This window comes from Notolepis coatsorum, assembly GCF_963971535.1.
Source record: "Notolepis coatsorum genome assembly, chromosome: 13".
NCBI lineage: Eukaryota > Metazoa > Chordata > Actinopteri > Aulopiformes > Paralepididae > Notolepis > Notolepis coatsorum.
This window is the reverse complement of record NC_140177.1, coordinates 61660068-61685590: the sequence shown is the minus strand read 5'-3', so window position 1 is coordinate 61685590 and position 25523 is coordinate 61660068. Positions and strand designations below refer to the sequence as shown.

Sequence of the window (25523 nt, the reverse complement as noted above, 5' to 3'; positions counted from 1 at the left end):
TATCGATCTCTCTACAACATCCCTGTAAAATGCAGGTCTGATTGATGAGATGAACCCCCTCTCAATTCATGTACCAAAATTAACCCTCTGAATCTCAAAACAATCAACAAGTGTCTAATTAACCCATACACACACACACACGCACGCACGCACACACACACACACACACACAAGTATAAATGTGTGGCTCTACCCAGTCCTCACAGATCTACGCAAGTGTGAAGGGGGTAGTAGACACACTGAATTGGTTTTGAAATCCACGGACGCTCTGTGTCCCCCCCCCCCCCATTCTTCTCCTGAACACCCACCCAATAATTACAACAATGCCTCAGCCAATATACAAGTGATAGAACAAAATTGGGACAAATAGGTGCTCAAGTAATAAAAAAAAAGAAAAAAAGAAAAAAAAAGAGCCCTCCAACACCTGTCCCCAGGTACAGAAAACAACGAGAACTAGAAAATAAAATCTGACATTTGACATCCTTTTGAGGAGGTTGTAGTCTTTTTTTTCTTCTCTCCCCCCCCCCCCAAATCCCTGGTGATTAGTCAATGGACCATCATTTTAGTTTGTCTTTGTTTTCATGTAGGCTATATCAGATTAACTCCTTCCTGCTGTGCATTGATACTGTACCTCTGAATAAAAAGTAGCCGAAAACAAGAGTGCTGGCATCAATAACCCCTACTGGCCAAATGTAGAGCACTACAAGAGGTTTAGTATGTCAACAGCACTGAGACATCAGTAGAGTATTCAAGGCCAGTACAATGATGGGAAATGAAGTCCATCCATTGACAGATGTTCTGGATATTAGGGTGGGGGGCAGGGGTATTACTTCCAGGAGAACAAAAGGTTAAGAGGCCAAGGCCGACAACATCATCCCAGGCCATTGGTGCAAAGGTGATGTTTTACTGGAGAGAGAAAGGAGGGCATGGGGAATGGGAGGGGGGTATCTAGTTCCTCTCCTGCACAAATACAGTCTCCTGTGGACAAAGTCCCGCCTCCTGCAGTGTGATGTCATAGTCCAAGTGGGCAAGCTTCCGTCTGGGGAAGTTTGTGACGAGCTCAAAGCGTTCGTTGGGGTAACCCTTCGACTGGACATGTCTCACCAGTGCCTTGAAAAAGATGATGACAGAGAGAGAAAGTTTGAGATGGGATGAAAATTCCCGTCACAATAAGGAATGATCACTGGGTCTGGGGAGGGGAGCTCTCGCTTTGATAATAGAAGGGATATTTCACTTTAGTAGACCTCTATCTAAACTAAAGGGTAACACTTTATAATAACACTCAGTTATAAGACCTTTATAAGGTATTTGTAGATAATGAACTAATCATGAACAAATCCAAAAATATTTCAGATTAGGGCACACAATAGCATCTGCAAATGATTTATAGATGTTTTATGAATGTCTTAACATACTTCTGAATTATAAACAAACTATACAGAAATATTATTCTGTCCACTATGAGTCAAAAGGTACTTTTCTTTGTTTAACTAATGTTGACATTTTCCAATTTTGAGTATAGGAAAGTTTAGAATCTTTCTTCAGCAAGGCAGCAGGTAACCATGGGTAACCACTCTCTAAACATTCAACGTTAGGCAAATATAAACAGCACACTCAAACCTATAACAAATTTACCCAACCTGCTTTTATTTTTCAGAGGTCATGAATCTGTAGACACAACAAATGCCAAAATAAACATGACTTCTTTGACTCAGAATTCTCTGCTTTATAGAAATCTGCACTGCAGTAGTTTGTTTATACTTGAGAAGTATGATATTTAGACTAGGTCTAGGTAGAAGTGAATGAGGAGCCTGACACCTGGGAGGAATGGTGGTGTTGACAGCGGACAACAGGGACAGCAGTGGTCACTAGTCTACTTGTAGATGACTTGAGTTCTACTGAAGTGAAATAACCCTTTAAAAGGGATAGTATAACCCTGGCCCTATTTCATACTTACCAATAATATTGGTGATCAGCAGAATCTATTCTCAGCACAATCAATGCCATTCCTCATACTAGCTCCGGCTAGTTAGCGACAAACTAATGCAAAGTCAATGGGGTCAAGCTCCTGTTTGCACAAGCTGACTGTAGTTAACTGAAATCTACTTTGTGTGCACTGTATAGTAGATTTCAGCTAGCTTCAGTCAGCTTGAAGAGGATAGGAGCTGGACCCCATTGACTTTTTTTGCATTCATTTGTGGCCAACACCTCATACACCAGAGCTAGTATGAGGAACAGCATTGGATTGTGCTGAGAAAGAACTCTTACTGTTCATTATTGGTACAGTAGGAAATAGGGCTAGGGTTCCACAAATCTGAACTATCCCTATAAGTGATTGTAAACATGTTGTACGCTTACCATTAGTTTGGCTTTGGATGACAGGGCGATCTGCTCTCTCTGTCCATCTGGGTAACGAAGCATCAGCCTGGCCTTGGGACCTGGATAGAAATAATTGTCAGTTAGCACTGAATCACTAGGGATGTCCCGATCCGATCTCAAAGACTGATGGGCATCGGCTACATTAGGCCCAATCAAATTCAGATTATTTTGTGTTAAAAATGTTTATGAAAACCATTAAGGGAAAGCTGTGATGCAGGCTAAACATCTGCCCACACACACACACTGAAAGGGAGAGACAGAGAGTGGAGAAGCACTGAATCAGATGCGTTTGTGTGCATTATGCGGCCTGTGGGTGCCTTCATTCATTCGAGGGGATTGTCTGCCAGTAATCCATGTGGTTTCTTATGACATGATGAAGCCAAAGGGGGGAAATGTTTAACCTCTTAAGCCCTAGCCATATTTTCAGAAGATTTGCCTAAAAGTACATACCCAAGTAAATGGAAGATTGCTCCACTTCTACAAGGTCCATTTGCACGTTCTTGGTATCTAGGGGCATCTATGGACCTCATGGAATGTATTCCCAGTGTCAGGAATATTGTGTCTGTTACTATGCTTGAGTAAATTGTAATGAACCAAAAGGAGAATTTTTTTTTTTTTTTTTTTTTTTAATGTTTCCATCTTTGACAGTGAATAACACAATGCTAAGTTGCTAACATTGACCAAACGTGAGAAATTGCCACCGAGCTCATTCAGCACCTTTTTGGATCAAGTGTACTAAAAATCTAAGCAAATTAATAAAGGGCAGATGATTTACAGGGGGTTTTGTAGATACAGTAGTGAATTTTGCCATCCGGACACATGCTATTTGAAATATGAATATAGAATATAATAAATTACCTTATTATGGCCAAGTCTATAAAATCTATAGATGGAGCCAAATATCCTCTTTCCAATGGCAGAGTTAAATTTGTATTTAGTACCACCCGGCACCTTACAGGGCAACAAAGACTGAATGAAATCTACTGCAACTTGCAAGTACAGTTACTTTTGTATAATGTCCATAGCGCCATTTTCACCAGATTTTATGGCAATAACATTCAGGTTTGTTCGACATAATCACGAAAATAACGTAAAATTTTTCTTTTTTTACCCCGGCCGGCTGCAGCTTTGACAGCAGATGGTGTGAATGGGTAGGGTAGTTTTATGAAATGTCTACGTCCATCAAAAGCCCTGGGTCTCCTATTTCTTAGGACTACAACGATTTCATGACTGCATCATTTCCTCGCGTCTAAATCATCCTGTTTCCGGTGCAATGCGCAGAGATTTTTATAAGCTCATATTTAGCTAATAACACTTAAAATCATTGGTAAACAAACGTAGTGCTGAAAATATACACTTTGACTGCTGTTTTGACAGGGTTAGGGTCTTTACTCTTGGCTACATTCGAAAAAGAAAGGAGACATTAATTAATACAGACTGTATTGATCTATTTATGATGTGAAATAAATCTAGGCCTGGTACCAGTAAGGGGTTAAAAGCTCTAAAAGTTACAACAGACGACAAAGTAGGCTTTGGCTAGAAGCAGAGCGGTCAGGCGGTTAGGTGGCCGAGCGGAGATTGCGTTCGTCACCAACCCCGGAGCTGTGAGCTGGATTCGCCTGTTCGAATCCAGCTCACAGCTCCGGGGTTGTCACCAGCTTGGCTGGCCGTCTGCACTAATACAATTGGCTGTATTAGAGGGTGGGAGAAGCTGGCGGGGTGGGTCCGGGTCGTTGTAAACAGCGACTCCTACAGTTCGGTCGGGGCGCCTGCTAAGCGCGGATAGGACTTGAGGGGGATAGTGTGATCCTCCCACACGCTACGCCCTCTCGATGAGAATCCGCGCTGCCAGGTGAAAAGAAGCGGTGATTGGCTGGACGTGTGTCGGAGGAAGCACGTGGTAGCCTCCACTCTCCCAGATGATCTGACTGTGGGGGGTAAGTGCGCAGCGACCAGGAAGGGACTGGGAATTGGCATACGACTAACATTGGGATGGGAGAAAAATCGGAGGAAAAAATGGAGGGGGAAAAAGACCAAATAAAAAATAAAAAAATAAGCAGAGCGGTCACTGTTGATGTAAAGACGAACACAGCGAGAGACGGCCTCAATCTGGGCGGCAGTAACATGACTAGGCGCTTTCATGTAGTTGTAGCTATCCTTATGATTAGGAACAGTCATCCCATCAGCAAATAACATGACTGGACCCCAGAGATTCAGGCTATGCCTACCTGCAGTGATCACGTTAAGCCAAAAGCAGAATTTGAGAATAAAACAGAATTTGAGAAAGAATTAAACTGATTTTATGAGGTCCTAACTACATTTACTATCTTAAATGGACTTGAAGTGTGCAGCTATATTATCTAGAAAAATACAAATATCGGATCGGGACTCTGTATGGGCAGATACTCAATATTAAACAGGTCCCTATGAATTACATTCATCATGTGGATGTAGACTAGGGGTGGGAGAAAAAATCGATACGTAGTAGTATCGCGATACTTTGCGTGGCGATACTGTATCGATACAGGGACGCCAAGTATTGATATTTAATTATTCATAATTATTATTATTATTTTTTGTATAAGGAAGTTGCATTGTTCATTTCAATACCTGTAATAGTACAGTAGTCCACACACACACATGTGTGCATTCAGTTAAGTTGGAATATGACTGTAATACAAACTGTTCAGTTTGTCAGGTACATGCAACACAGATTACAGTGTTTACATCTGTCTGCTTGAGAAAATACCATGTTCTGCAATAAAAATGATTGAAGTGAGATGAACAGACTGAACTTTATTTTATTAGATAAAACATGTTGACAGTTTTACTTTGCAGTTGAAAAAAGGTAATAAATTAAATTTGATCCAAAAAATAAATAAAAATAAATAAAATATTTCACAATACTCAGTGTATCGCGATATATTTAGTATCGCGATACTATCGTATCGTGACGCAAGTATCGCAATAGTATCGTATCGTGAGGTCTCTGGCGATTCCCACCCCTAATGTAGACTATGAAGTATCAATATGAATGTGGAGATCATCAACCTCATCAATCAGTAAAACTGGAATTGAAATGAGTTTATAGAATGAATTTAGAAACATAGTGCTAGTAAACTAAGAATTTAGTGTGAGACTTGACGATTTTCAACCTTAATCCTATCGTTCTGTTGTGAGGAGGACATGTGATAAAGAAACATGTAACTCACCAACGTGTTCCATGTCCTCCTCACAACAGAACAATAGGATTAAGGTTGAACATCGACAAAGTGCCTTTTAATAATTGACAAATAATTGACAAACTTTGTTTTGTCCAAGGGAAGCAACAGTTGTGATTGGAGGATCAAGAAAGGGGGCAGGGCTCGAGATAGGTCCATTGCATACATTTCATTTTTGCTGACTTAATCAGTCCCGTCACATTTATATTCCTCTACAGGGGTTGACACCAAGGTCTCAAAAGCGCATGCTTGCCCATCGGGCGAGTACCGGTCATGTTCTACTTGGCCGAAATTGTGACTAAAATAGACTAAATAAATATTTAGGAACACTATGCGAGTAAAGATGATATCTTACAAACTGACAGTTCAATGACCTAAACAAACGTTAGCTGCTAATGTCAATTAAGCTGGTCCCAAAACAATTAAACTAACCATGGAGCTGCTCATAGCGGAACAATCCTCTGGGCGAAGTTCGTTTCATATTTGTGAGATAGTTAGCGGATAGTTATGATGCACTCCAGCTCAAAATAAACTTTTTTTTATCTACTTTTTCTCCCCATTTTCTATTTTTCTCCCATCCCAATTTCGTATTATCCTATTCTACCCTCCCCTGTCTCGAACGTTGTTAGACCATGCCTTCCACTGGTCGGCTGCAATGTGGACGAAGCCTTGCATCACGTGTCCCCTCCGGTACTCGAGGAGGCAGCCGTCGCATCTTTTCACCTGCACAGCGTGATCTCTCAGTGGCAAGGAGTAACGCGTGGGAGGCTCACGCTGCCCCCGTTGCTTCCGGATTCTGCTGTACAGGCGCACCAACCGACCTGTAGGAGTCGCTGTCCACAACGTCCGATCGCCACCCACCAGCTTTCCCACCCCCTAATACTGCCAATTGTATTAGTATGAACGACCAGCCAAGCCGGAAGCAACGCAGAGAGATGGGCTCGAACCCAGCATCTCCTGCGTTAGTGGCGAGTGCCTTGCCCACTGCGCCACTTAGCCGCCCATAAACTAAACTATGTTTAGTTCTATATAGTTTAGTTCATAGTTTATTTATAGCCTAGCTAGTTTATAGTTATAGTTTGCATTAGGGATGTCCGATATTATCGGCCTACGGATATTATCGGCCGATATCGGCATTAAAATGTGATATCGGAAAATATCGGTATCTGTTTACATTTCTATAACCTTTATTTACCCAGGCAAGCAAGTAAGAACAAATTCTGATTTAATTTATTGTCAAAAGTATGCATAATGTTGTGTTAATTCCACAACAAGAGATATGTACGGTAATGTTAATTACCTGAAATTATTCCATTTTTTGGGGGGGGAAACCCTGCATATATCGGTATCGGTTGATATCGGTATCGGAAATTAAGAGTTGGACAATATCGGTATAGGTAAAAAAGCCAATATCGAGCATCCCTAGTTTGTATAGATAGAAATATACGTTGTGTACCATGTTTACAAATCTACTATGGTTGAGGAGCTGGGAAAAACAAGCATCTGAAGTTTTGCTGAATCTACATAATGTTTATTAAAAAAAAAAAAAGATTCTCCCGCCCCGGGGCAGTTGGGCAACCATTAGTGTCAACTCTTAGAAAGTATTGAAATGAATCAAACTGAACACACAGTGTGTAATTTGTCCTACCATTGTCATCAAGGCAGTCAAGGTCACAGGGTTTGGTGGCGCTGGGCTTGGAAGACCCAGGACTTTCTCCCGCTGTGGAGTGGTGGTTCTTCCCCGAATCTGTGTCAGGCTGAGTGCGACTGGGTCCCGCAGCGGGAGGCTCCAGATGGTTCTTTTTACTCTCCTCTTTCCTGTGGCTGTGGTTGTTTTCTTTGTAGGGGGACTTCCTGTGGCGGGCCGGGGGACTGTCGGGACAGAGAGGCTGGGGGGCAGCAGCGGTAGAGGAGGAGGAGGTGGTGGTGGTGGTGACGGGAGGGGCCGCGGTGGCGTGCTTGCCGGAGGAGCTGCTCTCCTGCTGGGGCTCCGGCGTCTCGTTGTCGGAGCCGTCGACGGAGATGAAGCCCTCGCTGTCGGAGAAAGGCTCTGCGTCGGAGTCGGAGTCGTCGTCGTCGGAGCGGGGCGAGTCCGGGGCGTCCGCAGTGGAGTTGGACTCGTAGTGAGTCTCCTGTAGCGAGGCTCGGATGGCCGCCTCCAGCTGGCTGTCCTCGCTGGCGTCGATCAGACTCTCCTGGATGGTGGATGGTGAAGAGTGAGAGAGTGGCGAGGAGGAGGAGGAGGGATAAATGGATGAGAATATTAAACAGGGATTTAGCAGATTTTTAACCTGAATCCTATTGTTCTGCTGTGAGGACAGGGCCTTCCCTAAATAAATGGTACAGAGGCACAGTGCCACTACGACAACGCGCCAGCGCCACCATGTGTTTTAAAAATAAATTAAATAATAAAAGTAAATTAAAAGAAACATTTTTGCAGGCCAGTTTAGAAATTGTCATTGTCTAACACGTGATTGCTCTGTCCTCTGGTCCTCTGTGCACGTGTTCAAAGTTAAACTATTGTGCAACCTTATACACTGTACTTAAATGTTTGCTATTTTATTGAAATTATGTTTTTGAAGTTGCAGGAAATTACAGCAAATGGCTTTCTTGATTGCAAATTATTTTGCCACAGCCCCCCTCCGGACCACCCCCTAGTGACGACTCAGCCCCCCTCCGGACCACCCCCTAGTTTAGACTCAGCCCCCCTCCGGACCACCCCCTAGTTTAGACTCAGCCCCCCTCCGGACCACCCCCTAGTTTAGACTCAGCGCCCCTCCGGACCACCCCCTAGTTTAGACTCAGCGCCCCTCCGGACCACCGCCTAGTTACGACTCAGCGCCCCTCCGGACCACCCCCTAGTTTAGACTCAGCCCCCCTCCGGACCACCCCCTAGTTTAGACTCAGCGCCCCTCCGGACCACCCCCTAGTGACGACTCAGCCCCCCTCCGGACCACCCCCTAGTGACGAGTGACGACTCAGCCCCCCTCCGGACCACCCCCTAGTGACGAGTGACGACTCAGCCCCCCTCCGGACCACCCCCTAGTGACGACTCAGCCCCCCTCCGGACCACCCCCTAGTGACGAGTGACGACTCAGCCCCCCTCCGGACCACCCCCTAGTGACGACTCAGCCCCCCTCCGGACCACCCCCTAGTGACGACTCAGCCCCCCTCCGGACCACCCCCTGGTGACGACTCAGCCCCCCTCCGGACCACCCCCTAGTGACGACTCGGCCCCCCTCCGGACCACCCCCTAGTGATGAGTGACGACTCAGCCCCCCTCCGGACCACCCCCTAGTGATGAGTGACGACTCAGCCCCCCTCCGGACCACCCCCTAGTGACGAGTGACGACTCAGCCCCCCTCCGGACCACCCCCTAGTGACGACTCAGCCCCCCTCCGGACCACCCCCTAGTGACGACTCAGCCCCCCTCCGGACCACCCCCTAGTGACGACTCAGCCCCCCTCCGGACCACCGCCTAGTTACGACTCAGCCCCCCTCCGGACCACCCCCTAGTTACGACTCAGCACCAGCTTGGTCGATAACAGCCAACTGAACAGAAACTGCACTGTGGGGTAGACCACGGTGACCAAATGGCATCAGAAAGATGGCTGAAGACATGTAATACCATGTAATACCACTGTCCCTCGCCTGGCTGTGTGAGAGGGCCTTCACACAAAGAGACGACAGGACAACAAAGTCAGCAAGGCAACGAGTGACGTATTTCAGCTGCTTTCTCGAGAGCCAAAAACACCCTGGAACAGTTGGGAAAGCAGATCGCTGTCAACGACATCCGCTCCTGTAAAACGCCATTCTACCTTCTCACCCCAGCTGCATTTTAATGGTCAAAATGACTGGTCAACAGGAAAAGGAAAACACCATTCATTTTCACCATAGAGCCGGGGTAAAAAAACAGGAGCCGGGGTTTGTCAAAATGACGACAATGCGCGGGAGGCCTACAGAGAATGCGGAACACAAAATGACAAAGCTCATAATAGAGCACATAGAGAGAGGGGGGGGGGGTATAATGTACGAGACTCACAGAGCGAGCTCGTTTGGCGGGGGGCGCAGGGCAGGATGGTCCATCGAGCTGTCCGTGTTCGGTCAGGAAGCCAGTCACCTGCTCCAAGAACGAGGCCACATCCAGCTGGTTCCATTCCACCATCTTCTGGCCTGCAGGAGAATAGAGCAGGTCAACAGCATATCTACTAGGGGTGTCACCGTCTCCATAGAGAATCAAAGGTTCTAAAAGAATGACCTTCAATACAGTGTGTCAACGATTCTCCTCCTCTTGTTCGCTTCCCTAGGCCTCTCTTTTTGCTTTCTCTCCGAGTTAAAATGGTGGCTACTGCTATTAGCATCATGTTTAAAGGCAAATTTTCATTGTTTACAACTTTGAAACAACATTTCGATTTTTCTAAACCAGTAATATATATATATATAGAGAGAGAGAGAGAGAGAGAGAGAGAGAGAGAGAGAGAGAGAGAGAGAGAGAGAGAGAGAGAGAGAGAGAGAGAGAGAGAACTCTGTAGTATGAATACATTTGAATGCATAAAATAATCGAAAATCGATTGTTGTTATGACTCCTCAAAGCGTGTCCACACAGCATGTCTTCAGGTGTACTACGATTAGTTTCATGAAATGTGTCATTCTGAGAATTATTCTATCTTATCGTCATCATATATCAAAACAATAGAGCCACCGTATTGTAGCTAGTAGCCCTATGCTATTTAACGGTTTTAAAAAGCACCAAATTGAGACCCCTCAAATAACTATAGCTAAATACATTTGTTGTTTTGGAATGCACATTTTCTAATATGCTTGTCATGCTATTTACAATACAGTAGGTCTGACATTAAGCAACATATTTAATATAATTTGGCAACTCATCACACTCCTCAATGCAAGTAATTTCTTCATTTCTTTGCAGACAGAAACACTGTCCCATGCATTAGACCCAGCAGCAACTATCCTTGCCTCTCTTGACACCCCCCCCCCCCCCCCATCGCCGCCTCTCCAGGTTCGCTCCAGTTGCCCCCTCCATCATCTCTAAACTCATCAGCTCATCCAAACCCACAACCTGCTCCCTCGACCCCCTACCCATGCCCCTGTTGAAGATATGCCTCCCTGTCCTAATCATATGCTCCTACCTCACCAACCTCTTCAATCCTCACTGTCCCATGCAATTGTCCCCTCCGCCTTAAAAACGTCTGCCGTCACCCCAATCCACAAGAAACCTGGTCTTCTTAATCCATCCTGCCTTAACCACTACCTACCAAACTCCAACCTCCCCTTCATCGCAAAAACCCTGGAACGGCTCGTCACCACACAACTTCAAACCCACCTGCACTCCATAACCGATATGGATTTCGCCAGCACATAAACTGCACTCTTCAAAAGTACTCAATGACCTCCTCACCTCCGCTGACACTAGAGACCTTAACATCCTCACCCTCTTTGACCTGAGTGCAGCCTTCAATACTGTGAGTCGACATCCTGCTCAGCTCTCCAACAAATCACACTTCATTTCACTTCACAACCACTCCTCTGTCATCCACTATCACACAAGGTGTTCCTGTTCCCCAAGGTTCTGTACTCTGCCCACTCCTTTTCATCATCCACATCCTCCCTCTCTCTGTCAGATTCTCTGTATTGAAAAAGTATCTATGTTTCGGTATACTGTGCAACATTAGTCATGATGCAGAGGTTTATATTCTAGCATTGGTAGAAGGTCTGAACCATAATTTAAACCTTGTTTGGGTTCAGAGCTCACACAAACCTTTTATGGCCTCAGAAAGTCAGAGCCCCATTCATTGTCTATGGAGCAGCACCAGGTTTTAAATCCAAGTTTGGAGGGTTCAGAGAGGGTTTTCTATTGTGGTGTCTGGGTAGTGTAAAGGTCTAAGCACTCGCCTACCACTGCAGAGACCCAGGATTCAAATCCAAGCGGTACCTCCGGCTTGGTCAGTCGTCCGTCCGAACACAATTGGCAGTGTTCGCAGGCAGGAAGCCGTGGGGTACGAGTCATGGTCGTTGCAATAGTGACTCCTACTGGTCGGTCGTAGTAGGGTAGTAATGACCAGGAAGGGAACTGGCAAGAAAGGCCAAGAAAAAAAATAAAGAGAGATGGTTCTCTCCCTGATTTCTAGCTTCAGGAGAGAGTGGTGCGTGTTCACAAATACTGAACGTTCCTGAACCGTCCTGGGGCACAGGAAGGAAGTGAATTCTTAAAATGGTGGGTATTTCCCTTTAAAGGTGCTATGCATTATAAATGTCATTTTTCAGTCTCTAGCATTGTATTATAGTAATAGGAGTTCGTATCAATGTGTTTTTGGGCCTAAATACTATATTGGCGAATTCCTCAGCTACAGCCCATCCCCTCTTTGCCTCTAGTAAATCAGGTCATGTTGATTTGACGACCTGGTGCACGTCACAGGGCGCTGTTTATAGCGCACGGTGATGTGATTGGCTCTGTGGTTTTAGTAATGCCCGCCTCCATTCTTGCTACCTGCAGGGTGGAAGGTTTGTCCAGAAGATCACTAATCAGCTGAAGCCTGATGCGGTTCCCTCGGTCTTCGACAGACAGACCGGCGTTAGCTCTCGGGACTCGGGAGCGATCGCTAGCTACTTAGCACCAGCCGGGGCCGGCGTTAGCAACCGGGAGCGTCGTTGAGCATTCAGCCTGCTGGCTACCTAGATCCACTTCAACCAGCGTCGCGGAGCATTCAGCCTGCTGGCTACACAGCTTGTCGGTGTGCTAATAGCCTCTGCAAGCTAACGGTAGCTGGCTAAACAGCTTGTCGGTGTGCTGGAGCCTTTGCAAGCTAACGGTAGCTGGCTACACAGCTTGTCGGTGTGCTGGAGCCTCTGCAAGCTAACGGTAGCTGGCTCCAGGCTATTAGCACATCGACAAGCTGCTGGAGCTCCCGACGCTCGGCTGGTTGAAGTGGATCTAGGTAGCCAGCAGGCTGAATGCTCCGCGACGCTCCCGGTTGCTATCATGTGCAGGTCCTCTTCTCAGACCTGTGTGGCAAAGCACTGCACACGCATCATGCAAGCTACACATCGCTGCATGTTGATCAATGGTGGCCCACTCGGTGCATCACAGTGGGCTACTATTGTGCTAACAACAACCGCGGTGTCCGGCTTGTCGGCCCGCATGAGTGCTCGATTTGGGGTGGTTCTCTCCTCCTTGTGTGCCCCCGTTCTCGCGGGTGTCCTGCCGGGGAGCTTGTGGACGCGACAACAGCGGCGGCCGTAGCGTTAGTTAGCTCATAGCTATTGTGTACCACTAGCGTTACGGCGGGCTCGAGCACCCTACGGCTGCCGCCGTTGTCGCGTCCATGGGCTCCCCGGCAGGGTACCCGTGGGGACGGGGGTGTACAGAGAGGAGAGAACCATTTTGTGTCGGGCGTGCATGCCGGCCAGCGAGCCGGACGTCGGGATATGTTGTTAGCACAATAGCTACCAAGCTAAGCTATGTTAGCTTCTAACGGTGTATACACAATATGTACAACGACACAATGATTTACATTATTACAAATATGGTAACGTGGTTGTGGCTTTTACAAATAGTGGTAACATATATATAGATAGACAGTACTGCTACATCTCTATATTTATGACATACCATATTTGTATTGCTACAGTACTGCTCAGTACTGCTATGATGGAGACCAGAGAAAGACTTTCGTCTTGTTTACATCAGGGTCCCCCAATTTCAATTCATGGTAACATATTATATATATATAGATAGACAGTACTGCTACATCTCTATATTTATGACATACCATATTTGTATGTAACCTGAACCCTAATCTCTGACGGGGAGATGGGCGGAGCTATTTGGTGGGTGGCTGTCACTCAAAGCATTCTGCTAGTATGGGTGGAGCCAAGCCAATAATAGCCTGCTTTCATGAGGCTGAAAAATGCTGGTTTTGAGTACAAGATTAGAAATATAAAACAATGATTATTTTTGGAATAAAAATTACAGATGTGTTACATAGACTCACAGGAAGTGTGTAAAGTTGCCCAAATAGTGCTAGGAATAGCAGTGCATAACCCCTTTAAAAGGTCCAAAGATGTTTGTAATTTTACCCACTTTGTCCATTGGCTTCGCTTTTCTAAAAAAAAAAAAAAAAAAAAAAAAGACATACGGCTGCTTTACTCGAAGAGTTTCTAGGTTCCGCTTCCTCTGCTCTAGCCAAGTTGACACAATGATGGGCAACCCTGTTGACGGAAGGACCCCATCACATCGAAATGCACGCCTCCTTTCATCCATCTAAAATAGGCTTTATGGCTGTTTTAAATGTTTAAATTCAGATGTTTTTCCCTTTGGCGGCTCTCAATGAAGTTAAGTCTGTCCATGCAAGGTTTTACATGAAGGGGAAAGACCCTTGAACTGCAGACGTCTTGGACAGAGCTGAAGAGAGATTCCATCAAATGCTGCAAAGGCCCCTTCTAAGTACTCACCTGTGCGGGGGTCCAGTATGGAGATGTAGGGAAACTTGTTCAGCTTGTAGAACTGGATATATCTCTGTCCCTCCTCACTGTCATGATATACCTGTAATGACAACACAAAGCAGGTCAACTAATTATGCAGAGTGGCAGGTGAAGCAAGGCACCAATACCACCTTTTCACCACAGATACCGATTCTGATCAACTTTATGTATCGTCCGATACTGTGTATAGAAAATTGCTTTTACTGATTAGTGTAGACTTGGACAATTAGTTTGTGGTCATTGGATAAAAAGTTTTAAGATATAATCTCTTGTTCTCTATTGGAGAGAACTAACATGCTTCTATGTGCCAAACATGCAGAAAACCAAGTCGCTTTGCTCAGATTTGGCACATGTTACACATGGATCTTGGTAATGAATAGAATTATCTGTAAAAAAGAAAACGATGTATTGACCCATACAAAAGGAATCCCTCTCAATCATCACTTATGACCCACTATGACAGTATAACGGTGTGTCAGCAAGGCACACAGGATACTGACAAGCCCCCAGCAGCCACCCAAACCACAAACTGTTTGAGCTCATGCCGTCTGGCAGACGGTACTGCAGTCTCAGGTCCACATCCATAAGAACACTGAACAGCTACTTCCACCAGGCAAACATACTACTAATGGACAGACTCAAGTTATCACACAAGCATACACACAAAAGCACCTTAATTAAGTGACTTACACACACAGTCCTTCCGATTCTTGGGAACCATCATCTCCCATGACCTCAAGTGGGAGCTGAACATCAGCTCCCTCCTCAAGAAAGCACAGCAGAAGATGTACTTCCTGCGGCAGCTGAAGAAATTCAACCTGCCAAAGACGATGATGGTGCACTTTTACACGGCCATCATTGAGTCCATCCTCACCTCCTCCATCACAGTATGGTACGCTGCAGCCACGGCCAAGGACAAAGGCAGGCTGCAGTGTGTCATCCACTCTGCTGAGAAGGTGATTGGCTGCAATCTGCCATCCCTCCAGGACCTGTACGCCTCCACCCCGGCCACAACCTGTTTGAGTCACTCCCCTCTGGCACGAGGCTGCGGTCCATCAGGGCCAAAACCTCACGCCACAAGAACAGTTTCTTCCCCTCTGCAGTGAGCCTCATCAACAAGGCTCGGGACCCTCACTGACACCCCCCCCCACTGTGTTACATTAACACACCCTACTGGACTATATACTTGCCCACTGTATTGTTACTTCATTCTAATTAGTGTATATAATTGTATAATTTGACCACATCTGCCCAGGTGCACAGCCCTGGCCTATTCCTATTCCTACTTTATTTTTTACTTAACATTGTACTATATCTATCTATTGAGCTATATTTAACTTAGTTTATTTCCCACATAATTGTATTCAACCTCTTACGCAGTCGTACAGCCCTGGCCTATATTTTATTTCATAAATATATTATTCTATTGTGCTTAACTTAGCTCATATTTAATTTTACTTTACTCCACCACTTTATTGTGTCCGCTAATGTTGCACCAGTAACGTCCAAAGCAAATTCCTTGTATGTGAAAAGTATACTTGGCAATAAAGACCTTTCTGATTCTGCTGCTACTTACAATATAGATATTATTTTATTACTTATCCATTTTTTTTTTTACCTTGTATTGTATAGTTGTATAGATCATAGTGTATTGTTGTTTACAAATCTACTACAGTTGAGGAGCTGGGGAAAAACAAGCATCTCACATTTTTCTGAATGTATGTACATTTTAAAAAGCTGTGACAATAAAGGAATCTGAACCTGAATCTGCATCTGAACTAGAAGTGTGTGGTGGTGTCTTTATCGGCAGAGACCCTTTCCTCTGCCTGCATTTTATTATTTTGCTTTTCTTATGTACATGTTATGTGCATTAGGTGCTTGCTATTACCCCATGTGGAACGCACCTGATTGAATAAACATGCTGCTAGTGGGCAGTCCATGGTTCTCTGCTCCCATTCTCAAAAAGAAAACGGTGGCTTGTTCGGTTATCAACTCTCTTTTTCTACCTAAAAAGGATGTTTGATACGATATTACTGGATATTGAATAATATTTGATCTACAATGTTTGAGTTTGATAATTTCCTATGTTCTGCTGGTGCTCTAGTGACTTCTAGTGGCTCAAACTACTTAGTCTGCCTTTAAGCTTGGTATGGAGTGGTGTAGTATTCAACACCAGTCAATACCAGCACCCTGTTTAAGGCTGGTATGGAGTAGTGTAGTATTCCACACCAGCCACCCACATTTCCTTATGGTTGGCAATACACTGGTAAACCTTTTTGGGCAACAGTGGACAAAATATATTTTTCAAATAAATGGTGTAACTGTGTTGGTTAGAAACTGGATGCATACCTGCCAGAATATGAAATGCTCTCTAATGATGGTCCTGACGGCATCGTTACTCCACACGTCCCTGTTGAGACACTGGCAGGCAAAGTCCTGCACATTCTGGATGTTGATCATCAGCCACTTGTTCTCCAGTTGACCACAGTCCTTTGCCTACAGGATACAGGATAGTACAGGTCTCACTTATGAATACTTCTGTGTGTGTAAAAGGTTGAATGTTGATCAAATACTGTGCCACGGACTCATTTTCAAATCTTAAATGGAAATGAGTTTGATAGTATATTCAAAAGCTCTTTTCTTTTATAAGAGGTGCTGCCATGGGCTTGTTACAACAATATAAATCAAAATGATAAAGAATGTCATCTGCTTTGTGTCATCTAAGTAACTGGCCTATGAAACTCAGTGGAACATATTAAGACACATCTGATTATACTGTGATCTCGCATTTTGGAAAAGGACACCCATCCTGGTTTTTGAAGGCCAACACTTCCCCTGTTGGATTGTATTTGAGCATGGTGAGAGGATGCAGCACAGTGCTATGTTTCTCAATACTAAAACAATCAGTGAACATATGCCCATACTAGTCAACATCATACTAGACACTACACAATGTTTAAAAAAGAAAAAAAGTTAACCTGTCCTTTAAACTGGAAATCGGTGAATTAATAATGTCATCAAGTGACACTTTTTGGAGTTGGTCTAATTAATTAGTAACTGGTTTTGTGGGCATCCATTTTTACATCCAAATTACTTACAGTAGTTTGATTTACATGTTAGGCTTACAGCTCTGAATAAAAATGTTTACCCATATCCCAGTAAAATCACCATGGGTACTGTCATAGTGTCCTCATATCCCAGTAAAATCACCATGGGCACCGTCATAACCATGGGTACCGTCATAGTGTCCTCAGTAAAATCACAATGGGTACTGTCACATAGTGTCCTCAGTAAAATCACCATGGGTACGGTCATAGTGTCCTCAGAGCATTATTCACCGTCTATGGAGCAGCTCCAGGATTTGTCTCTTGATTACATCATCATTAATTTCATCATTAATCCTGAATTTCCCCAAGGGGATCAATAAAGGAATATCTTATCTTATCTTATCTTAAACTATTGTCCCTCAGGTGCTCAGCTCAAGGAGAGACATGTTCATATACCGTAATTCCTCTTATAGTAACCGGTATTCAATTAAAAACCGGGTCTCTATTAATGACCGGGTGCGCTGTTGAGCTAAGCAATTATAAGCCGGCCTCCTAATACAAGCCGGGTTTCATGTATATTAGAGGAATTACGGTATTTCCCTCAACGGATTTACCATAGGTAATATATTTTGTTATTGTTGTTATATGCTGGCCTGGCTGTGCAGTAAATACCATATAATGGTATGGTGTTAATGTTTACCAAGAGAGTAAGCCTACCTCAGAATTGTATAAAACAAAGTTATTATTATTATTATACCAGTATTGTGATTGCACTATTTTACTTTATTTAACTTTTTTTGACCACCTGTAATTGCACTGTTTACTACCGTATTTCATACAGTACTTGGTTTCAATAAATGAACCCAGTACATATTACTGGGCTCAAACTGACACAAAATGTTGATTTATTCATTATGATCTGTTTGAAAATGAGAAATATAGGCCTCTCTCTTATACATGCCTCCTCCTAATACAAGCCTGGTATCCGCTACAGTTGAAACAAATACAAGCCGGGGTTACTATTAGAGGAATTACGGTATTCACAAATGGAACCCGATAACTTATTAATTATATTTTAGTGTTTTTAGACTTTCCGGTCAGGTTTGGACAGTCGCCCAAGTAGCATTCTGCTCACACCATGATCCGATGGTCCAGACCGCAACCTGTGGTCAGGTTGGCATTGTGATCAGAATTCTACCCAAGGCTTTGTTACACTTGTCATTTCAATGTGACTTTTGACATCTGGGCATAAAGATCTGATGCTGTGAGATCACATTGCTGTGTGTCCAGTCCACACACACACAAGACGAAAATGGCTGTTATGCGTCTCCCATGGCTGGATTGCGCTCACATTCCTGCTCTTCCTCTCCGTGTCTTTACGTTGCTCCCATGCACACTGGGGCTCAATCGCATTCACACCACGTAGAACCAACTCAGAATCCGGCTCAACCAATATGACCAAAATCCACCGTGGGACTGTCCAGACCCAACAGTTAATGAGTCACTGCGAGATTGGATGATACAAGTTGCATTGAAATGATTAGTGTAACCTGGGGCTCAAGAGGAAAAGCAAGGAAAACCAGAGAATGTTCAATGAAATCAGCCACAGTGGAACCATATTGGGGATCGTCATGCAAAGTGTGGACGCACAGGAAAATGCAACATCTGAATAAAGGGGTCCAGCGGGCATTTCCTCACCGTCTCAAAGCTGCCTTTGTGCATGAGCTCAATGGGGGGACGAAAAAGGTCTGCCAGGGTGCTCAGCTTCTTATCCACTGCACTGCCATTCCGCAGCTCCTGCTCCTGTCGGACTGGGGAAAGACATGCACCGCTCAAGGACCACACCGATCTAACAAGCGGTAGCTCGTTTACTAATCAGCACTGTCGTGTTTTACATACAGTGGTCTCCAGGTTGAAACGCACACTTGATGTCAGCGCCTCAGAGCAACTACTGTAGTGACTTTTCAAATGCAGCTTGGAGGACAGAAGTCACCCCCGGTCCTTAACCGGCTATACGTACGTATGCTAATTGCGACAGGACAGCTGTTTCAATTGCTGGTGGTCGTTGGTACAAACAACATTCCGGCGGTAGAATTACCTAAATTAGTGAGTCTTTTGAACTGGAGACTACTGTGTGTTTTTCTTTTTATGGTTGCTTTGTTTACCTTTAACACTTTGATTGCCTAAGGCTAAATTCATGATATACCATCCGTTGCCAGCTCTATTTAACATGGAGAAGTTCCCCTTCTTTGCAGGGCTATAACTTTTTTAATTCTATTGCTAGATTGCCATTATTAGGGCCCATTCAAGGTCCTATATGTATTGTTCATGGTGTAGCAACGTTAAACTTTTTCATTCACATATTCATACTAAAATATGGTCTAAGGTATAAGTATGTTTTCATCTCTTTCTGCAGCTTTCTCCAGAACGTGATTTATAGCCCCAAATGCATTATATTGATGATGAAATACAGTTTGATAGCAATCGGCGCGATATAAAAAATTCCAACTGGACGTACTTCTGGAAGTTACTACACGTCATCTGATGTTGACCGGATGGGCGAGGGGGCGTTTATAATTCCGTGGGCAACGTTATACCATTCATCTAATGTGGGTCATATGTTCATCAGATCAGTTAGTATCGAACACGGTAATATTACACGCTAAAACTCACCCCAGTCTCCTCGGGCCGTTGGGCGATCAGCGTGGGGTAGACAGTTTTCCATTATGGGATGTCGAAATACCCGGTCCATTTCCAGGTTGTATAATAGTATATACGTCCAAATCATGTTGTTTATCGAGTTATTGGCAACGGATCGCTATGTATTGTGTCGAGCTCGAGTCCCGGGACCTATAGCGAGTGCCCGGAAGTAATATGGGTGATCACCACTTCATCCACATGACTTCCTGTTTGGCGTTTCTGCCGATCGGCCACCAGATGGCGCTCTTGAACCGCTAGAGGAGCTCAGAACTGTGTGTGAAGGCTGCAGAGGGGAAATATGATTCCGATCACAGATTTTTTAAATATTGATATCAAAGACAAGTTACGGCGTCCTAGGCAACTTGAGCATGGCTAGGAAAGATGCCTAAACACGTTTTCGGCACTTAAAGTGTTAAAAACTGTTTTGACCGTTATGGCGATAAACCATAGATTTATATAACGTATTTCTGGTCCAACACAAGCATCAACAAGGTGTCATTTTTGTTAGCGGGACCAGGAGATACATTTAAGGGGAGCTTTATCACCATACCAGTCCATTAAGTCAATGTAGCAGGCTGGGTTAGGGTCAAGTCAACTCACTTTCAGCTGAATCAAATCAAGATATAAGTTGATTCTACAATTCACTTATACTGACATTAGAGCAGATATGAGACTTTTCATCTTTCAAGGGAGATCCACCTGCTGAATTTATTTGAAAGTGAAGTGACTGATATGAAGTATAGATAGCTATGAATACAAAACCAGACGTGACAAGAAGACAGAATGAGAGAAAAAGCATGCATTTCCTATTGACTTATTTTAAGCCCCGTCCTCTTTTCTTGATCCTCCAGTCAAAACTGTTGTTTCCCTCAGGAAAACTTTGTTTGAGGAACTACACAGTGCTCAAGGAACTACACAGTGCCAGACCCCCCCCCGGTCTGTTTGATGGCCACGTCTGGCCCATGTATGTCAAATTCAAGAACATCAACAAACAACAAACTTTGTTTGTCAGAGCGAAGCACTGTGATTGGAGAATCAAGAAAAGAGGGTGGGGATTGAGATAACTTTACTCTTCCACATTTTGTTACCATTGTAGGTTAGTCAAGAAACTCACTCGTTTCGGTTTGGAAGTCCCGGAAGCCATCAAATATGGATCTGGCAGGTCTTCGTCGCTTTGGCACTGCAAGAATAACAGAAAAGAATGTGAACCTAAAAAAACTAAAGAAAACCATCAAAGGACTGACTGCTAGCAATAACAATTACCATGCAAGAGATTCTTCAAAACAACTAACCCCAGCCAAATGCTGGTAAACCTTTGAACTCATTCACTGCCAACGACGAGTATACTCGTTATTGGGTGCCAATCGTTGAACGCCAACAACGAGTATACTCGTTATTTGATCGTTATTTCTTTTATTCGATATTTCTATTCATTACAGGCACATGGACTCGGGGTTAACATGGGGAATCAGCCTGAGAATGTAAAAGTGCAATACCGGCCGCATCCCGCTAGACGGCGGTATCGAGCACCCTTTGTACCCTTCTATCTTCGCCTGCGGGACGGCCAAACATCTCCGGTTCAAATATTCCCAATCCATATGTTGTGGTGGATTATGGATTATGCCGTGGGCCAAATTGACATTGGATGTACCAGATGGTGATCAAACAATTGGAATATTATTTTTGGAATACTCCCGATCACAGGTAAGAATGATCCGACGTCAATTTTAGCTTGATCCTGCAATGCTTTTACACCGATCGGGCTGATAACCGTTTTTAAGTGTTCGATACGAATGCTGTTACTGACAATCAGATAATCAGAAACGGCCCCCTCCCCCCTTTCATGCATTCATGATGGAACATAATACCTATGATATAGATTTTATTCCGGGATAATAGCGTATACAGGCAAGAAATGGCAACGTCTATAGTGGAATTGACTAATACGGCTATAACTCAGCATTTCATGAATTACCCTAGACCGCTCTAAAACCATACTTATAGTCACCACGGTATAACACGGGAACGTATGGATGGAAAAATTTATTCTTTTTCACATATTGAACGATAGATAGATGATGTCAAATGAGCCATAGTATTGTATCCATAGCTATAATATAGAATATAGTTATAGCTCTACAAACAAGGTGACTCAGTCCTATCTTTTAAAGTGTGGCAATGCTACCACAGGGCCATGGCTAATCCCCGGCAGTCAATGAGTTAACATTGTTTACTCTACATGGAATTTTGGCAGGTACCCGATCATCATTTAGGAGTTCTAATTAAACAATGGCTCACTTTAGGCCATCTTAAAAAAGGGGGGATGGGCGGAGATCTGGGGGAAAAAACAGCCCATTACCAGAGTGCGATTGACAAGTTAGCTTTGTTCTCCGCTAGCTTTTCCTCTCAGAGAAAAAGAGAAAGCGCTAAAACATTGCCTTGTGCTTTCTCCGGTGTAGTCCTCTGACGAAAACAAATGCCTCCATCACCAGAACCTGTGTCATTTCCCGCATGCGTTTATATGACTAACATGTTGTAGTTTGGAGACCAGACAAGACTTGTCAGGGATCCCCTCCCTGTGAAAGATCTTGTAATGTGTATGTTGTGTTGCTGATGGGTCACATCATCTGAAAACGACGACGACTTCAAGATCCCCAATTGCAAAACAAAGAGTTGTGTTGTAAATGGTAAATGGGTGCATTTATATAGCGTTGTGTGAAGCAGCACAGCACACTGACGATGTTTAAAGACTTGTAGTGTGTCGGCTGCTTAAGAGTATGATGTAGTCAAACGGACAGGTGCAGTGCTGGGTACAGTACCTCCAAACAGCGGCTCTGGTTCCACCAAGATGTCCTGCTTCTGAGGAATGGGTGCTCGTACTTCACTGAAACATAAGGCAACACATGTTAACATGAACGTGGTTCCAGGCAGGCATGCGTTGTTCATGGGACGGGGTAGCACGGTGTGGGACCTCACTCGCTATTTGCATATCAATAGCTCCGGTCGTCAGGTGTGTTAAATACGTTCTCAGACACATTCACACCTAACCTTGTTGTGAAGACGTTTTACATTCCATTCGTAGAGGCAATTAGGCACTGTCTTTAGTCTGTGCCCAAGCGAGGGGACATTAAATGCGCATTCGCGGGAGCGCGCGCACGCGCAGGGAGCGCGCGTGCACGTGGTGCGTGTCACCCCAGATGATTTCAATAACGCACCACTGGTTCCAGGTGGTCTCTGCTAGAACTCTGGCGTTGGTGTGCCGGGAAATTTAAAGAGACAAGAGAACGTGACTTCTCCTCCGAGGAATAGGACTATAGTCTTATCAAAACGCTTTTTGGAGATTCCCCATTAACCATAAACCCACACAGGCCAGTGGAGCACAGCATCAAACTTACTCTTCGGGGGGAGCTCTGCTGCTGGAAGCTCCCGTTGAACTGGAGCTGGTGCTGGGCTCTTCTGAAATCCCCCCTCCATCCAGGAACATGGTCACTGCCATCTCTAGGTTGTTGCTGCATGCCTCCAACATATGCTTTCCCACACTCTCTGTGGCCCCTACGTATAAATAAGTATACATCATAGATATAGAAAGATGACCAATAGAATGATTATTCTATTTGTAAAATGGTATACACACAGATAGTGGTAAATATCTCTAAATAAAATGAATATGCATATATTCCTATTCTGTTGCTAGGGGAACAGCTTTGGCCCCTGTGTATTTCCTGTCAGCAACTGTAAAACATTGCAACAGGAAATACAAAGGGAACTATGTAGAACGTTTATGTTGTTTAAGTTAGAAAAGGTCTATATTAGAAGCCTATGTATCACACATCATCCCACTTTTCTATGAATTAATAATAAATGACCCAAACCTTGCTTGTTAGCTAGGGGGAAAATGACAACTGGACCTATGCTGTTAGTAATAATAGGCCTATAATCTAACAGCTCTCTAAAATACATACGAATTTGAATGTGTTGAATGTCAAATGTAAACATCTTTAATTCTTCAATTGTGTAACATTTCATGACCATTGTCACTTGTCAGGTATAATCTTACGTCTTCAAATTCTACTGTACAGTCTATGTTCACTTTCCTATGTTGACTGCGCATGCCCACTTCACTTTCCAAGTCTCCCCTACAAGCAGTCCGAAATGTTTAACTAGTCTGGCTCATCCCTAGTTCGATCGAATACATGAGCGAAGGCAAACTTAAACTGACAATGTTTAACAGCGTATTCAAATATATCACGCAACTTTTGTGGCATCAGTGAGAGAAAGGTTAGAGGCGGAAGATGTTTGATTCCCAGCCACCAGCAGTTAAACGCGAGGCGGAGCCTGGAGAGAAGCTCGCCAGCCCGACTGATCGTGAAGGAAAATGTTGCTGCTGCACAGCCGACGTCCATTCTACAGAGCTAACGTACAATCAGAAAAGATACTAAAAAGCCACCATGCTCTACCTAACGTTAGCTTGCCATCAACAGTGCCACATAATCACTGCCTTTAAAAGTAACTATTTAGGGCGACAATTCTTATCTACGTTAAGTATTTCTTAGATTTTCTATTTTATTTGATTCATTTTACTTTAAAGTTGACCAGCTAGCTGCAAACACTTGGCGGTGGCTGACTGCTGTTCTTTTCCCCTTTACAGAGCACTGACAGGGGGGCAGTGCAAGACTCATGCCCATTTTGTTTCCTGCTGATTAAATCCGAGGATCTTGAGCGAAGGAACTCTTTTTGGGGGCTAGCCTCTGGTCATTTTATAGACCAAGTGCATTAAAAAAATATTTTCATTACCTGTAATTGCTGTAAATTGTTGTATTAACCCATTCACCCCCGGAGTTGATGCGTCTCCGAGCGCCGCCATCTTACCGCCACAAACAACAACATAAATGTTGCGCGTGCGTTCCGCCGTCCTTTACCCTGGCGTCACCAGAGGTTTGTGTTGCATTATGGGTTATGTATTTCGTTCATGGAAGGTGAACATGAATTGTAGTATTACCGGCATTTTTTTGGTAATACTTCATAGGGGGGGGGGGGGGGGCTCGTATTTGTACCCTTATAATAATAATAATAATAATAATAATAATAATAATAGATGCTAATAATAATAGTCATAATGATCAAATGACTCTATCCTTATAATAATAATAATGATCAAATTACTCTGTAATGTTACTATGTACATGTCAAAATACTTCCCAAAGGCCAGTGAATACCATGATCACAACACCAGAGGGAGCTCCACAAATCATGTTAAACCCAGATTCGGCTCAAACAAGGGACTAAACACGTTTCGCAATTATGCCACATCAATGTGGAACGCCCTACCCAAAGTTGTAAAGGAATGTGAATCACTACCCACTTTCAAAACCACTCTCAAAGAGCACCTACGGGAGACTGCAATTCGAAACTGGCCCCTGTAAAGGTCCTAACCCAACCCCCTCCAATGTACAGTAAATGACCAAGTATGGTTGTCAATATTCCAATGTACAGTTTTGCTTGTACAGTGTCCCCCACCCACCCCTCCTACCCAACCCCCCCACCCAACCACCTCCAATGTACAGCCCCCCCCACCCCACCTACCCAACCTCATCCAATGTACAGTTTCTACGTCAAATGTATATACTCTCTTTTCTAGACTCTTTTTGTATCACAAACAGTACAGTATTTTCAA

General features: G+C 44.1%; 1 protein-coding gene across 1 annotated transcript; it reads right to left on the bottom strand.

The window, feature by feature from the left end:
* Nucleotides 1-542: 542 nt before the first annotated feature.
* Nucleotides 543-24734, bottom strand: ubxn7 (UBX domain protein 7). The gene is made up of 11 exons (XM_084328122.1): nt 24644-24734; nt 23245-23401; nt 22669-22733; nt 20964-21029; nt 18848-18960; nt 16452-16598; nt 14073-14163; nt 9643-9773; nt 7249-7795; nt 2359-2438; nt 543-1110 (listed from the first exon to the last, which is right to left on the bottom strand). The coding sequence occupies exons 1-11, from the start codon at nt 24711-24713 to the stop codon at nt 949-951; spliced, it is 1629 nt and encodes a 542-aa protein (XP_084184248.1). The 5' UTR covers nt 24714-24734; the 3' UTR covers nt 543-948.
* Between the last annotated feature and the right edge of the window lie 789 nt (nt 24735-25523).